The following is a 16247-nucleotide window of genomic DNA, read 5'->3' as shown; positions in this document are numbered from 1 at the left end:
ATGGACTTAATAGATATCTATAGGACATTCCATCCAAAAGCAACAGAATACACATTCTTCTCAAGTGCACATGGAACATTCTCTAAGATTAATCACATCCTGGGCTACAAATCCAACCTCAGTAACTTTAAGAAAACTGAAATCATATCAAGCATCTATTCTGAACACAATGCTATACGACTGGAAATCAGCAAGAAAAAAACTGCAAAAAAACACAAACACGTGGAGACTAAACAACATGCTACTAAACAACCAATGGATCACTGAAGAAATCAAAGCAGAAATTGAAAATACCTAGAAGCAAATGACAACAAAGATACAACACTCCAAAACCTATGGGATGTGGCAAAAGATGTTCTAACAGGAAAGTTTATAGCAATACAAGCCCACCTCAGGAAACAAGAAAAAGCTCAAATAAACAAGCTAACTTTACATCTAAAGCAACTCGAGAGAGAGAAACAGACAAGACCTAAAGTTAGTAGAAGGAAAGAAATTATAAAGATCAGAGCAGAAACCAGTGAAATAGAAACAAAGAAAACCACAGAAAAGATCCATGAAACGAAAAGCTGGCTCTTTGAAAAGATCAACAAAATTGATAAATCCTTAGCCAGACGTATCAAGAAAAAGAGAGAGGACTCAAATCAATAAAATTAGAAATGAAAAAGGAGAAGTAACAACAGACATCACAGAAATACAAAGGATCATAAGAGACTACCACGTGCAACTATACAGCAATAAAACAGAACACCTAGAAGAAATGGACAAATTCTTAGGAAAGTACAATCTTCCAAGACTAAACCAAGATGAAATAGAAAAGATGAATGGACCAATCACAAGAACGGAAGTTGAAACTGTGATTTAAAAACTTCCAACAAACAAATGTCCAGGACCAGATGGCTTCACAGGCAAATTCTATCAAACATTTAGAGAAGAGCTAACACCTCTCCTTCTGAAACTATTCCAAAAAATTGCAGAGGAAGGGACACTCCAAACTCATTCTATGAGGCCACCATCAACCTAATACCAAAACCAGACAAAGATACCACAAAAAAAGAAAAAACTACAGGCCAATTTCACTGATGAACATCGATGCAAAAATCCTCAACAAAATACTAGCAAACCACATCCAACAATACATTAAAAGGATTGTACATCATGATCAAGTGGGATTTATCCCAGGGATGCAAGGGTTCTTCAATATCCGCAAATCCATCAGTGTGATACACCACATTAACAAACTGAAGAATAAAAACCATATGATCCTCTCAATAGATGCAGAAAAAGCCTTTGACAAAATCCAACACCCATTTCTGATAAAAACCCTTCAGAAAGTGGGCATCACAGGAACCTACCTCAACATGATAAAGGCCATATATGACAAACTCACAGCAAACATCATTCTCAATGGTGAAAAGCTGAAAGAATTCCCGCTGAGATCAGGAACAAGACAAGGATGTCTGCTCTCTCCACTAGTATTCAACATAGTTCTGGAAGTCCTAGCCACAGCAATCAGAGAAGTGAAAGAAATGAAAGGAATCCAAATTGGAAAGGAAGAGTAAAACTATCACTATTTGCTGATGACATGATACTATACCTAGAGAATCCTAAAGACTCTACCAGAAAACTGTTAGAGCTCATCTATGAATTTGGCAAAATCTCAGGATACAAAATTAATACACAGAAATCGACGGCATTTCTATATACTAACAATGAAAGATCAGAAAGAAAAATTAGGGAAGCAATCATGTTTACCATCACATCCAAAAGAATAAAATACCTAGGAGTAAACCTACCTAAAGAGACAAAAGACCTGTACTCTGAAAACTACAAGACACTGATGAAAGAAATCAAAGATGACACAAATAGATGGAAAGATATACCATGCTCATGGATTCGAAGAGTTAATATTATCAAAATGACTATACTACCCAAGGCAATCTACAGATTCAGTGCAATCCCTATCAAATTACCAAGGACATTCTTCACAGAACTCAAACAAAATATTTTAAAGTTTGTTTGGAAGCACAAAAGACCCAGAATAGCCAAAGACATCCTGAAAAAGAAACATGGAGCTGGAGGAATCAGGCTCCCGGACTTCAGACTATACTACAAAGCAACAATCACCAAAACCATATGGTACTGGCACATAGACAGAAATATAGATCAGTGGAACAGGATAGAAAGCCCAGAATTAAATCCACACACCTACAGCCAACTCATCTATGACAAAGGAGGCAAGAATATACAATGGAGAAAAGACAGCCTGTTTCAACAAGTGGTGCTGGGAAAACGGGACAGCCACATGGAAAAGAATGAAATTAGAACACTCCCTAACCCCACACACAAAAATAAACTCAAAATGGATTAAAGACCTAGATAGAAGACCAGACAATGATAAAACTCTTAGAGGAAAACATAGGCCAAACACTGTCTGACAGAACAGCAGCAACATCTTCTCAGATCCACCTCCTAGAGTAATGAAAATAAAAACAAAAATAAACAAATGGGACCTAATCAAACTTCAACGTTTCTGCATGGCAAAGGAAACCCTAAACAACACAAAAAGACAACCCACGGAATGGGAGAAAATCTTTGCAAATGAAGCAACTGACAAGGGATTCATCTCCAAAATTTATGAACACCTTCTGCAGCTCCAAACCAAAAAAACAAACAATCCCATCAAAAAATGGGCAGAAGATCTAAACAGACAATTCTCCAAAGAAGACATACAGATGGCCAAAAACACATGAAAAGATGTTCACCATCACTCATCATTAGAGAAATACAAATCAAAATCACTCTGAGGTACCACCTTACACCAGCCAGAATGGCCATCATCAAAGAGTCTACAAGCCATAAGTGCTGGAGAGGGTGTGGAGATAAAGGAACCCTATGACACTGTTGGTGGGAATGTAAATTGGTGCAACCACTGTGGAAAACAGTATGGAGATGCCTCAGAAAACTAAACATAGAACTACCATTTGATCCAGCAATCCCACTTATGGACATCTATCCAGAGAAAACTGACTCACAAAGACACATGTACTCCGATGTTCACTGCAGCACTATTTGCAATAGCCAAGACACGGAAACAGCCTAAATGTCCATCGACAGAGGAGTGGATCAAGAAGATATGGTACATACACACAATGGAATATCACCCAGCCATTAAAAGGAAAGAAATAATGGCATTTTTAGCAACATGGATGGACCTACAAATTATCATGCTAAGTGAAGTCAGCCAGACAATGAGACACCAACATCAAATGCTTTCACTGACATGTGGAATCTGAAAAAAGGACAGACTGAATTTTGCAGAACAGATGCTGACTCACAAACATTGAAAAACTTATGGGGAGTTCCCGTCGTGGTGCAGTGGTTAACGAATCCGACTAGGAACCATGAGGTTGCGGGTTCGGTCCCTGCCTTTGCTTAGTGGGTTAACGATCCGGCGTTGCCGTGAGCTGTGGTGTAGGTTGCAGACGCGGCTCGGATCCCGCATTGCTGTGGCTCTGGCGTAGGCCGGTGGCTACAGCTCCGATTCCACCCCTAGCCTGGGAACCTCCATATGCCGGGGGAGTGGCCCAAAAAATAGCAAAAAAAAAAAAAAAAAAGAAAAACTTATGGTCTCTGGAGGAGACGGTTTGGGGGGTAGGGGGATGTGCTTAGGTTGTGGGATGGAAATCCTGTGAAACTGGACTGTGATGATCATTATACAACTATAGATGTGATAAATTCATTTGAGTAATAAAAAAAACAAAAAAAAAAGATGCAAGGGCAGTTTTATATGTGATAAAACACTAACACATTTGAAGAGACCTCAATACCCCACTTTCATCCTTGCATAGAAAATCAACAAGGAACACTGCACTTGAACCATACTTTAGATCAAACAGATCTAACAAATACATACAGAATGGTCCATTCAACAGCAGTAGAATAATCGTTGTTCTCAAGCACATACAGAACATTCTTCAGGACAGCTTATATGGTAAGTCACAAAATAAGTCTCAGAAAGTTTAAGAAGACTGAAATTATACCATGTATCTTTTCCGAACACAATGGTATAAAACCAGAAATCAACAGGAGGAGGAAACTGGAAAATGCACAACTATAAGGAAATTAAATAACACACTTTTGAACAACCTTGAATCAAAAAAATCAAAGGGGAAAAATTTCAAAATCTTGAAGAAATGAAAAAGAAAGCACAAAAATGAAAACCTATAGGATGCTGCAAAAGCAGTTCTAAGGGGTAAGTTTATAATGATATACACCTGCATTAAGAAAAAGAAAGCTCTCAAGTAAACCACCTCACCTTATGCTCCAAGAAACTAGAAAAAGAACTAAGGCCAAAGTAACAGAAAAAGGAAATAATAAAAATTAGAGCAGAAATAAATGAATGAGAGATTAGAAAAAGAAATGATCAAAGAAATTAAAAGCTGTTTTTTTAATATGAACAAAATTAATAAACCTTTAGCTGAACTGATTAAGAAAAAAGAGAATGCAAAATCAGAAATGAAAAAGGAGACATCACAACACCTACTGATACCACAAAGAATACAAAGGCTCATGAGAGACTACCATGAATAATTATATGCCAAAAAACTGAATAACCTAAAAGAAACTGATGAATTTCTAGAAACGTACAACCTACCAAGATTGAATCATGAAGAAATAGGAAATCTAAACAGACCAGTAACAAGGAAACTGAATCAGTAATCAAAACCTCCTAACAGAGAAAAGCCTGGGACCAGATGGTTTCACTGGTGAATTTTACTAGACATTTAAAGAAGAATGGAGTTCCCGTTGTGGCACAGTAGTTAACGAATCCAACTAGGAACCATGAGGCTGCAGGTTTGATCCCTGCCCTTGCTCAGGGGGTTGAGGACCCGGAATTGCTGTGAGCTGTGGTGTAGGTCGCAGAGGCGGCTCAGATCCCAAGTTGCTGTGGCTCTGGTGGAGGCCAGCGTCTACAGCTCCAATTAGACCCCTAGCCTGGGAACCTCCATATGGGTTCCCTAGAAAAGGCAGGGAAAAAAAAAAAAAAAAAAAGAATGCCAGTCCTTCCCAAATTCCTCCAAAAAACTAAAGAGGAGGAAACATTCTCAAACTCATTTTGAGAGGCCAGCATTATTACCTTTACCAAAACCAGATAAGGAAACAACTCAAAAAGAAAATTACAGAGCAGTATCTTTGATAAACATAGATGAAAAAAATCCTCAACAAAATCCCAGCAAATCAAATTCAACAGCACATTAAAGGAATCATGCACTAAGTTCCCGTTCTCGCTCAGCAGAAATGAATCCAACTAGTATCCATGAGGATGCAGGTTCAATCCCTGGCCTCGATGAATGGGTTAAGGATTCGGCATTGCCATGAGCTGTGCTGTAGGTCACAGACGAAGCTCGAATCCTGCATTGCTGTGGCTGTGGTGTAGGCCATCAGCTACAGCTCCAATTTGACCCCTAGCCTGGGTTCAGCCCTAAAAATATTTTTTAAAAAATTAAATTAAAAAAAAAAAAAAAAAGGAAGTCTCTTCAATAATGCCGTTGGGAAAACTGGATAACCTCATGTAGAAGAATGAAACTGGATGCCTATCATACACTACTTACAAAAGTTAACTCAAAATGTATCAGACTTAAATATAAGGCCTGAAACTATAAAATTCATTGAAGAAAACATAAGGAAAAAGCTTCTTGACATTGCTCTAGGCAATGATTTTTTAGGTCTGACCATAAAAGCAAAAATAAATAAGTAGGACTATTCTCTGCACAGCAAAAGAACTCATTGAAATGAAAATGCAACCTACAGAACGGAAGGAAAATGTGCAAATCATATATCTGACAAGGGACTGATATCCAAAATATATTTTTAAAAAGACCCTCATACAACCCAATAGCAAAACAAAAACAATCCAAACAAAGTCTGATTAAAACATGGATAGAGGAAACTGAGTATGAGAACTAGTATCCATGAGGATGCAGGTTCAATCCCTGGCCTCGCTCAGTGGGTTAAGGATCCGGCATTGGGAACATGAGTATGTTTCCAAAGACAAGTGGCCAAGAGGTTCATGAAAAGGTGCTTCGAATCACTAACCATCAAGGAAATGCTAATTACAACCACCATGAGATACCACCTCACACCTGCTGGGATGGTCATCAAAAAGACAAGAGATACCAACTTTTCAAAGGATGTGGAGACAAGGGAACCCCATGTACTACTGGTGGGAATGTAAACTGGTACAGGCACTATGGAAAACAGTGTGGAGGTTTCTCAAAAACTTAAAAATACTTGTGGCTGCCTGATGGGAGGGGGAGGGAGTGGGAGGGATCGGGAGCTTGGGCTTATCAGACACAACTTAGAATAGATTTACAAGGAGATCCTGCTGAGTAGCATTGAGAACTTTGTCTAGATACTCATGTTGCAACAGAACAAAGGGTGGGGGGGGGAATGTAATAGTAATGTATACATGCAAGGATAACTTGATCCCCTTGCTGTACAGTGGGGGAAAAAAAAAAAAAACTTAAAAATAGAACCACCAAACAATCCAGCAATTCCACTTCTGGGTACACATCCAAAGGTCAAGAACATAGGATCCTGAAGACATACCTGCAAGCCCACGTTCAATCCAGCTTTATTCAGCATAGCCCCACACACCTATATCTTTTAGGATCATATTTTTATGAAAAAAAAATGACTAACTTAACTACCTCCTAATTTCTTGGCAGCCCAACCTACTATCTTTCAAGATCTGTACTAACATAAAAGGTGCTAAAAGAGTTATGTACTGTGGAGTTTATTTCAAGGGTCACATATTCAGGGATACAAGCCAGTTGATAGGACATATCACAAATGACATAGAACAAAATAGGCTGAGTTGATTTCGTCACTGGGTAACCTGTGTCACTTCAAACTCCTTTTCTTCCACCTCTAAAGACAGAGCAACATCAGCGGCTTCACTTGCTTTCCCTGTTTTAGAAAGACATCGCCACCATCCCTCAGCTCACGGGCACCCCGATGCAAGCCACCTCCAGCTCCCCATCTTAGTCACTGTGGTTCACCTTCCCAAGGCCTTGAGAGTTATACACACTTAGTCCTTCAGGGCTGAAGACAGTGACCAGGGTTTTTCAAATTTCAAATAAGGCACAATGATTGACACTTGGCCAGTGTACTTAAAACCTGATATGGGGGAGTTCCCGTTGCGGCGAAGCGGGTTAGGAACCATGAGGTTGAGGGTTCGATCCCTGGCCTTGCTCAGCGGGTTAAGGATCCGGTGTTGCAGTGAGCTGTGGTGCAGTTCACAGATGCAGCTCGGATCTGGCATCGCTGTGGCTGTGGCATAGGCCTGTAGCTGTAGCTCTGATTAGACCCCTAGCCTGGGAACCTCCCTTTGCCACGAGTTCGGCCCTAAAAAGACAACAAATAAATAAATAATAAAACCTGATGTGTGTCCAATGCACAGTTCATCTTACTTTTAGTGCAGCAATATATGTCCCCAGAGCCCGGGACCCCCAGTCTATACTTCTGTAATCTCCCTTATCAACTCCACCCTGCCCTGTGGGTAACCCACACCCGCCAAAACCAAATGGTAAACTGTTCCTGCCCAGGGCAAGAAACAAGCATACAACATTTTAGACATAAAACAGCAAAGTTCACTGAAGCCAAAACACCTATCATGCTGTGTCTTAATGCAGGAACGACCATGAAGAAGAGATTCATAACCCAAACTCTCTCACCAAACTCTTGATTCATTCTCCCAAAGAAAATAAATTGACAATGTATTTTACATTCCGTTTACGACCAGGGAGAGGTACTTATAAATTATTAAACTAGATAAATATAAATTACTGTTTCATCTCTGATCATCAGCCTACTGAATCTCAATGTGGATCTTCCAATACACAGTTCAATAACCCTGAAATTTCTTTTTTTTTTTTTTTTTTTTTTGCGGGGGGCGGGTTGGTCTTTTTGGGGCCGCACCTGCAGCATATGGAGGTTCCCAGGCAAGGGGTCAAATTGGAGCTACACCACTGGCCTACGCCACAGCAACGCAGGATCTGAGCCGCATCTGCGACTTACACCACAGCTCAGGGCAGTGCCAGATCCTTAACCCACTGGGCGAGGCCAGGGATTGAACCTCATGGATGCTAGTCAGATTTGTTTCCACTGACCCATGATGGGGAACTCCTTGAAATTTCTTAATTAAAACAAGTAATTCTGTCAAGGGCTAAACTATGTTGGGGGGGGAGCCTTTTTTTTCTCTTTAATTTTGTCTAAAGGATGCAGATGAAAACACTTAAGTTAGAGGAGGAGCCAAACAAAATCGCAACAGGTATCTTTAATATTAAAGTGAAAAGAGGAGTTCCCCTTGTGGCTCAGTGGTTAACAAATCCGACTAGGAACCACGGGTTTCGGGTTTGCTCCCTGGCCTCGCTCAGTGGGTTAAGGATCTGGCGTTGCCTTGAGCTGTGGTGTAGGTCGCATACGTAGCTGGGATCCCGCATTGCTGTGGCTCTGGCGTAGGCCGGTGTCTACAGCTCTGATTCGACCCCTAGCCTGGGCACCTCCATATGCTGCGGGCAGCCCTAGAAAAGACAAAAACAAAACAAACACATTAAGGTGAAAAGAAAAGGGCTGGGGAAGAAAAAACCAGCAACAAATCAGCTGTGGTGGAGGGAAGGAAAACATAACTATCTCCTACAAAGCACCTGAGGATGATTTGGGACAAAGACCGCCAAGTGTTGAAAGTCTTTTTGGAGAAAGAGCAGTTGAGAAAGAAGACGAAACAAGAGCAGGGTGAATGTGGAACTAAACTGTAGAAAAGCCAGAAGTGCTGGACAGAAAAGGGATGCGATTTGGTAGAAGCATAAATGAGAGGGAAGGAGACTTTGGGAAAGGACCTGGCAGAACGAAGTGAATGGGTAGATATGGTCTGTAAGACTGGAAACCGAGCTGGGGTGGGAGAGATGACTGGGTCTAGGATTCAGAAGAGGAAAGACGCGGGGCAGGAGTGATGGGCTTGGGGAGAGTGGGTGGGATAGGGCCGTGAAAATAAGGATGAAGATGTAAAGAGGCTGCGTCCGGGAAGGAACCAGGCTGGGGGAAGGGTTTAAGGATGAAGCCGGGCAGAGAGGGTGGGAGAGGAGATAGAGTCTAGGGAGAACTTGGGAGCAAGGTGGGGAAAACAATGATCTAGAAGGAGAAGAGACCGGGGCTAGAAGAGCAAAGCCTAAAGGAAGAACGCTGGGAGTCCAACAAGCTGTCTGGGCGGAGTGGAAAAAACTAGAGGGATGGATAGAGGACAAAGGATGGGAGAAAGGGTGAGGCTGGGTGTTTGTGTGTCGGGGGAGAACAGGGTTGGGACAGAGGAGAGGTTTCAAGGGAAAGAGTACAAACGGTGGACAAGCAAGTAGGCGCAATAAGCGGCTGAGGACAGGTGGGGGCTGGAGGGAGAAGTCCTCACCGTGGAGTCCTTAAAGGACGTGCCCGGGAGAAAGGGCAGGCCGTGCACTGGGTGAGACACCATCGCAGCCACCTCGCGCGGGCTTGGTCCTCCCGGGTTGCCCAGACGCCCAGCCGCGTTCCTTGGCCAGGCCTGGGCAGCTCCATGGCAACGCCAAACAGCCGGAGCGCCCGCTGCCAGGTCTGCGCGTGCGCTGTCCACGGGCCTGAGCGCGTCTCGCGGGAGGGGGGCCGGCTGAGGCGAGCTGGCCCCGCCCCTCCCAGCTAGGGATGCGGGTTGGCGGGAGCGGGTGGGCGGGGGCGGAGGAGAGGGTTGTGATGACGCGATAGTTCTCGCCGAGAGGTCCCGTTTGGGGCGGGCCCTTGGAGCCGTTCCAGGCCCAGGGGAGGCCCTGCCTTCGCTCCGCCCAGTCCTCACCGCGACCCGCCCACTCTCCCTTCTCCCAGCTGTGGGAAAAGGGACTTGACACAGTTCACACTGAAGTGTCAGTGGTTGGTCCTGTTTAAAAGTGTTATCTCTCAAGGACCCCCGCTTCCTTGGGTCAAGGGGCTCCGGATTATTCACGGTTATAACTGTTGCTCAAGGATGTTCAATGAACAAATGCAATCTCGTCCCTAATCCTGTCACTATCGTATTCTTTTTCCACTTTACCTTTCTTTAATCTACTGTCCATACCTGCAGTTCTGCATCTTCCCGGTTCTTGTTGGTTGGGCCTGAGGATCTTGCATATTCACCACATTATACTCAATATTTGTAGCCTAAAGAGGCATAGGGCGTTCATCTCAATTCCTCTGGTCTCTAGTTTCTACCCACCTGCAGCTGCAGTGAACCAGGAGGTGATACTCATCTCCTTCAAAGAGAAAACAAAAGTCGTAAGCAAATAAGTGAGGTGACATACTGCCAGGATCATAGCTGCTCTTTTTATGAAATTTGTTATCCCTTAAACGTAATCGTGTTCCTGAAACGTTTTCAGGAAAGAAGGAGAAAAAAAGTTTTTCAGCAGCGCTGAAGAGCTTAAAAGGAAAAACAAAAGTCAGCTAATACCCAGGTGCCCACACTTTGGATTCATTAGATCTGAAATGGGGCCCGAGAATCTGATTGTTACAAAAGCTGTTTCTGATTATGAGCTAGTTTAGGAACATGATATAGTAGCAAGCCTGACCCACTAAGGCCTATCCCCATGTCATGGGTGGGTTACTGCCTATACAGACAGGGGCTTTCGTTTTCCTGCTGCTTGTCAGAGCAAATACCCTTGTTGGGTTTCACTAATAAGCGTAAACCTCAGGGGACCCAGAACATCAATCCAGTAGGGGCCCTGAAGCAGTTACTGGTGGCTCTCTCCACACCCTGCCCAAAGAGATTCTTTTCTAATAACACTTTTTCTCCCCTAACTACTCCTAGTTCCCATTTTTGTCCCCACCTCTCTTTTTTTAACCTTTAATTTTTTTATTTTCTATTTGAGTGGTACCTTAATTAGGTGTTTAATACATTTTTTGTTTTAAATCTATGTGTTGTAGGAGTTCCTGTCGTGGTGTATCGGAAACAAATCTGACTGGGAACCATGAGGTTGCAGGTTCGATCCCTGGCCTCGCTCAATGGGTTAAGGATCCGGCGTTGCCGTGAGCCGTGGTGTAGGTCGCAAACATGGCTGGGATATGGCGTTGCTGTGCCTATTGGTGTAGGCCGGCAGGAATAGCTCCGATTAGACCCCTAGCCTGGGAACCGACATATGCCGCGGGTACGGCCCTAGAAAAGACAAAAAAAAAAAAAAAAAAAAAAAAAAGATCTATGCATTGTTGAAGTTACTGAAGACTTAAAGTATCTGTCCATTGCAGTCTGTCTTAGCCACTGACCTAGATGGGGATTGTGGATGAAAATTGTCACCTTCCATTTCAGTGAACAAAAGATGTTGTGGCTTCAAACCATCAGCCACTGTAGCCACTCACGGCTGTGCAGCCTGAGGGGATTCAGGATGGAGAAAAGCAGGACACTGGCCCTAGGTAAATGTGCTTATCAAAGGAATGATTTCAATGAACCCAGACCTTGCATCTTCCATACGCAGAAAAGCACTGAATTCCTTAAATTGAGGTACTTGGTTTTTGTTAACAGTAATCTTTTGATGTTCTAACTGGCTTTTGTTGCAAAAACTCCTATGTATATCCTGTCTCCTCCCTTCCCTCTTAAGAGCAGTCCCCCAGAGCCGCCTCCCTGGCTTGAGTCCTCGGAAAGTACAAGGAATAAAATATAATTCTCAACTTTTAGGCTGTGCATTTCTTTTCAGTCAACAGAAGCCAACCACTAGGAGAATATTTCAAGATGGCAAGTTCAACCTCAGGCTCACTGGAACTATAATCTTTGCTGACTCTTTTTTTTTTTTTTCCCTTTAAGGTCACACTTCTTGTACGTGGAAGTTCCTGGGCTAGGGGTCGAATCAGAGCTGCAGCTGAGGTCCACACCACAGCAACACAAGATCCAAGTGGCATCTGTGATGTATACCTCAGCCGGATCCTTAAAACACTGAGCGAGGCCAGGGATCAAACCCACATCCTCGAATCCTCACAAAGACAATGTCAATGTTAACCCACTGAGCCACAGTAGAAACTCCAAAAATTGAATGAATGTTATGATTTTTTTTTGGGGGGGGGGTATATGTTTTTTCTTTTTTGGCCATCCTGAGGCATATGGAGTTCCTGGGCCAGGGATCAGACCCAAGCCACAGTTGTGACCTGTGCTGAAGCTACAACAATGCTGGATCTTTTAGCCCACTGGGCCTGGCCAGGATTGAACCTGCACCCTGGTGCTGCAGAGATGCCACCGATCCCATTGTGCCACAGCAGGAACACCACTGGCTCTTCAGGATAACTTATAAACTCTTCCCAGTTAGTAGATCCCTCCCTGCCCTTTCTCTTCATAAAAGTAAATCCATGTCATTAGCATATACTTGCAAGAGCCCTTCTGGAATAACTGCAGTGTTGCACTTGGTCTGTATGGAAGGAGCCCATGGTGCCTGGAAAGGGTGAGTCATGGCTAAATCTATTGTCCTTTGTGGCATCTGTTTCCATTAGGGGAGTGCCTTCTGCTCAGATGCCCTTCTTTCCCAGAAGAACCCACTAGTTAAATGGTTAACAGAGAGTCTTAACTACCTCTGGACTCTAGAAATGCACCATGAAGGAAAAGTCTCTGGGCTGTGGCCTCAATAAAAATGCCATCACCTCTGGAGAGGAAACCAGGCGGTGTTGCATTAGTGCTAAAAAGCACAGGCACAAGGGGTGGGGAGGTGGGGAGACAGAGCTTGAGAAAACTGCCTGAGAAAGTTGCATGTGAGAAGTAAAATCTTGCCCGCCCTATCAGTAAACAAAGGCTGTCACAGCCATCAGTGACTGCAGCCACCTCCTTGGTGAGCTGAGAGTCCTGAGGGAACTCAGGAAGGAAATAAAGATTACCTGCCATCTAGCAGTCATCAGAGTGCAGCCACTCCCAATGGTGCACTGAAGGATGTGAAAGCACAGGATACTGACCCTGGAGAGTGGAGGTGCATAATAAAGGAATGTTTTCAATGAGCCCAGACCTTGAATCTTCCCATAGAGAGAAAAGTGCTAAATTCCTTAACTTGAAACATCTAGTTTTCTGTTATTAACAGTAATCTTTTGTTCCACTCCCTGCCCTTTGTTTCAAAACTCCTGTATATCCTGCCCCCTCCCCACTTCAGAGCAGTTTTTTAGAGTTACTTGACATGCTGCCTCCTGGGCTTAAGTCCTCATTTTGCCCCAAATAAAACTTAACTCTCAACTTTTAGGTTGTAGATATATTTTGTTAGTCGACAGGTATAATTAGGAGTTTCCATCGTGGCTCAGCGGTTAACGAACCTGGCTAGCATCCATGAGGACACGGGTTCGACCCCTGGCCTTGCTCAGTAGGTCAAGGATCCAGCGTTGCCGTGAGCTGTCATGTAGGTCGCAAATGAGGCTTGGATTTGATGTTGCTGTGGCTGTGGTGTAGGCTCGAGGCTTCAGCTTCCATTAGACCCCTAGCCTGGGAACCTCCATATGCCGAGGGTGCGGCCCTAAAAAGACAGACAAAAAAAAGTCGATGGGTATAATTAGGGGTTTATATGCCATTTCTCCAAGCACGGCAACCCAGCATGGGTTATACTCACCATCGTCCACACTCACCATTCCCCAGATGTGCGATATACACAAGAGAAAGCAGGACCTTGGCCATCCTTGGCAGCTAAAGTAAAAAGGGCCATGGTTGGAAGGCTGGACTCAGAAAACCATAGGGACATTGCATGACCATAGCGGGTTCTTCGGGGCTTGGGGAATGAACAAAAAAAATGGGAAGACCAGACTGCCAGAGGGCCCTGCTGGATGATGACTCCCAGGGACTCCTAGTGTGAGAGGTCAGATGGCAGAGCCTGCAAAGCAGCCGCCTAAATTAAATGTCTCCTTTTTTTTTTTTTTTTTTTTTTTTTGGCATTGTGCCCAGAACTGGCTTTGCCTTACCCAGAATTTGTTTACCATCCTGAAAAAAACACCTTATTCTCTCTTAGCTCCCTGCCTCCCCCATCTTCTGGCTACTTCTGCAGTGATTCTGTGGCTCTACTGCCCTCTGCTGGAAAAAAATGGCACAGCATGGCTTCTGAAAAACAAACACATTTACCCACCTGTAGATTGGAAGTGCTGAGTAACTATGGAGAGGAGACTTTGCAAGGGCACGTCCCTCAGTCAGATGCTCTCTATCCTTCATTTCTATCATTCCACGGTCTCCGGAATCGCTTATCTAAAAGAGTGCCAGTCAACTACTCTGATCTTTGCAAGGTATGGAAAAGGAGAGAGGCAGCCACAGTAATTTCCAAGCAGATTCTGGAGCAGATTTAGGACCCACAGGAATTCTTCATTTGACACAGAATTACATAACTTGGGTTTAGACTATGCTAGTCTTGCAATGCGCTGTTGCCAGGGGGTTGAAAAAAACTTGTGTTTCTGCTGCTTTTTTTTCTTAAACCAAACCCATTCTTTGAGTTTAGCTAATCCAGCTGGAATTTGCTTCCCTCTGAAAAAGCCTATCAAAGAAGACCTCATAGAGTTAGAGATTCCACAGGATGTAAGCCTCCTAAGGATAGGTCCTTGGTTTTGTTCATTGCTGTTTTCTTAGCTTCTATCACAGTGCGTAGCACCTCATAAATACTCAATAAACAGCTATAAAATGACTGACCCAGTAAATGAATAAATTATGACTTGGAAATTCACCCGGCAAAGCATTTTTCAAACTGCCAACAGATCCTCATTACTAGATATTAAAATCAACTTAATGACTGTGATAAAAATCAGAATTTTTTTTCTTGGCCGCACCTCAGCATACAGAAGTTCCCCGGCCAGGGATCAAACCTGAATCACAACAGGGACAATGCTGAGTCCTTAACTGCTAGGCCATCAGGGACCTCCCAACAATCAGAAATTTTTTTTAAAAAAGAGAAGAGTAGGCCAGCAGCTACAGCTCCGATTGGACCCCTGGACTGGGAACTTCTATATGCCGCAGGTGTGGTCCTAAAAAAAAAAAAAAACCAAAAAAAGAAAGAAAGAAATAGAATATTAAACTATGAGGGTGCACTCCATGTTGAATGGGTAAGAATAAATCAGTGAAAAATATTTTAAGATGTATGCAAACACACCCATTGCTATTGGGTATTACTGTGGTCAGAGCTGAAAAACTTGGAAAGTGATTGACACAACCTCCCCCCCGCATTTTTCTGATGAGACGTCTGCAGACCAAAACAGATTAAAAAGCCATCGGTGGAGTTCCCGTCGTGGCGCAGTGGTTAACGAATCCGACTAGGAACCATGAGGTTGCAGGTTCGGTCCTTGCCCTTGCTCAGTGGGTAACCGATCCGGCGTTGCCGTGAGCTGTGGTGTAGGTTGCAGACGCGGCGCGGATCCTGCGTTGCTGTGGCTCTGGCGTAGGCCGGTGGCTATGGCTCCGATTCGACCCCTAGCCTGGGAAACCTCCACATGCCGCAAGGGCGGCCCAAGAAATAGCAAAAAGACAAAAAAAAAAAAAAAAAAAAAAGTAAAAAGCCATCGGTTAGTGACTGGTTACCAACTGGGTTTTTTGGTTTTTTTTTTTTTTGCCATTTCTAGCGCCGCTCCTGCGGCATGTGGAGGTTCCCAGGCTAAGGGTCGAATTGGAGCTGTAGCTGCCGGCCTACACCACAGCCACAGCAACGCCAGATCCTTAACCCACTGAGCAAGGCCAGGGATCAAACCTGAAACCCGTGGTTCCTAGTCGGATTCGTTAACCGCTGAGCCACGACGGGAACTTCCAACTGGGTATTTCTTACACTCAGCCTCGGATCTCACGCAGCTGGGAAAGACAGTGCTCCTTCAGCACCCACGGAATCACAGGGCTCAGCATCCTCATGTGAGCCATCTCTGCCCTAATCAGGCTCTTTACAGGATGGAGAGACCGCGGCTTTAGAGCGACTTTTCTTGGCCAAAGTGACTAGAAATGAAACCAGATAACAACTCTTTAGGTTTATTTTATCAGGGCAAAAATGAAAAATCATTATAGGAGTTCCTGTTGTGGCTCAGCAAAAATGAATCTAAGTATCCATGAGAATGCGGGTTCGAACTCTGGCTCCACTCGGTGGGTATTGCCTCCAGCTGCGGGGTAAGGTCACAGACGTGACTCGGAACCCGAGCTGCTGTGGCTGTGGTTGTGGCATGGACTGGCAGCTGCAGCTCTGATTTGACCCCTAGCCTGGTAACTTCCATATGTTGTGGGTGTG

At 43.8% G+C, this 16247-nt stretch overlaps 1 protein-coding gene across 6 annotated transcripts in view; it reads right to left on the bottom strand.

Annotated features, from left to right (window-relative positions):
* EFHC1 (EF-hand domain containing 1) overlaps positions 1-15035 on the bottom strand; it is an 81057-nt gene extending 66022 nt beyond the window's left edge. For 5 of the 6 annotated variants that reach the window (XM_084968339.1, XM_084968341.1, XM_084968340.1 and 2 more), the window contains exon 1: positions 9464-9655. Coding sequence is in view for 2 of the 6 variants with exons in the window: in XM_001928760.7 (XP_001928795.4) it covers positions 9464-9526 (63 nt within the window). In the remaining 4 variants the exon portion in view is untranslated. Of the gene's footprint in view, positions 1-9463; positions 9656-10138; positions 10314-14126 lie in introns of those variants that run through there. The other variant, XM_084968338.1, reaches the window with a different exon arrangement.
* Between the last annotated feature and the right edge of the window lie 1212 nt (positions 15036-16247).

The sequence above is a fragment of the Sus scrofa genome, chromosome 7 (assembly GCF_054392235.1).
Source record: "Sus scrofa isolate SSC_HxYL_T2T_F1_AM1 chromosome 7, Sscrofa_HxYL_maternal_Yorkshire_Landrace_v2.0, whole genome shotgun sequence".
NCBI lineage: Eukaryota > Metazoa > Chordata > Mammalia > Artiodactyla > Suidae > Sus > Sus scrofa.
This window is presented reverse-complemented; position numbering and strand designations above follow the sequence as displayed.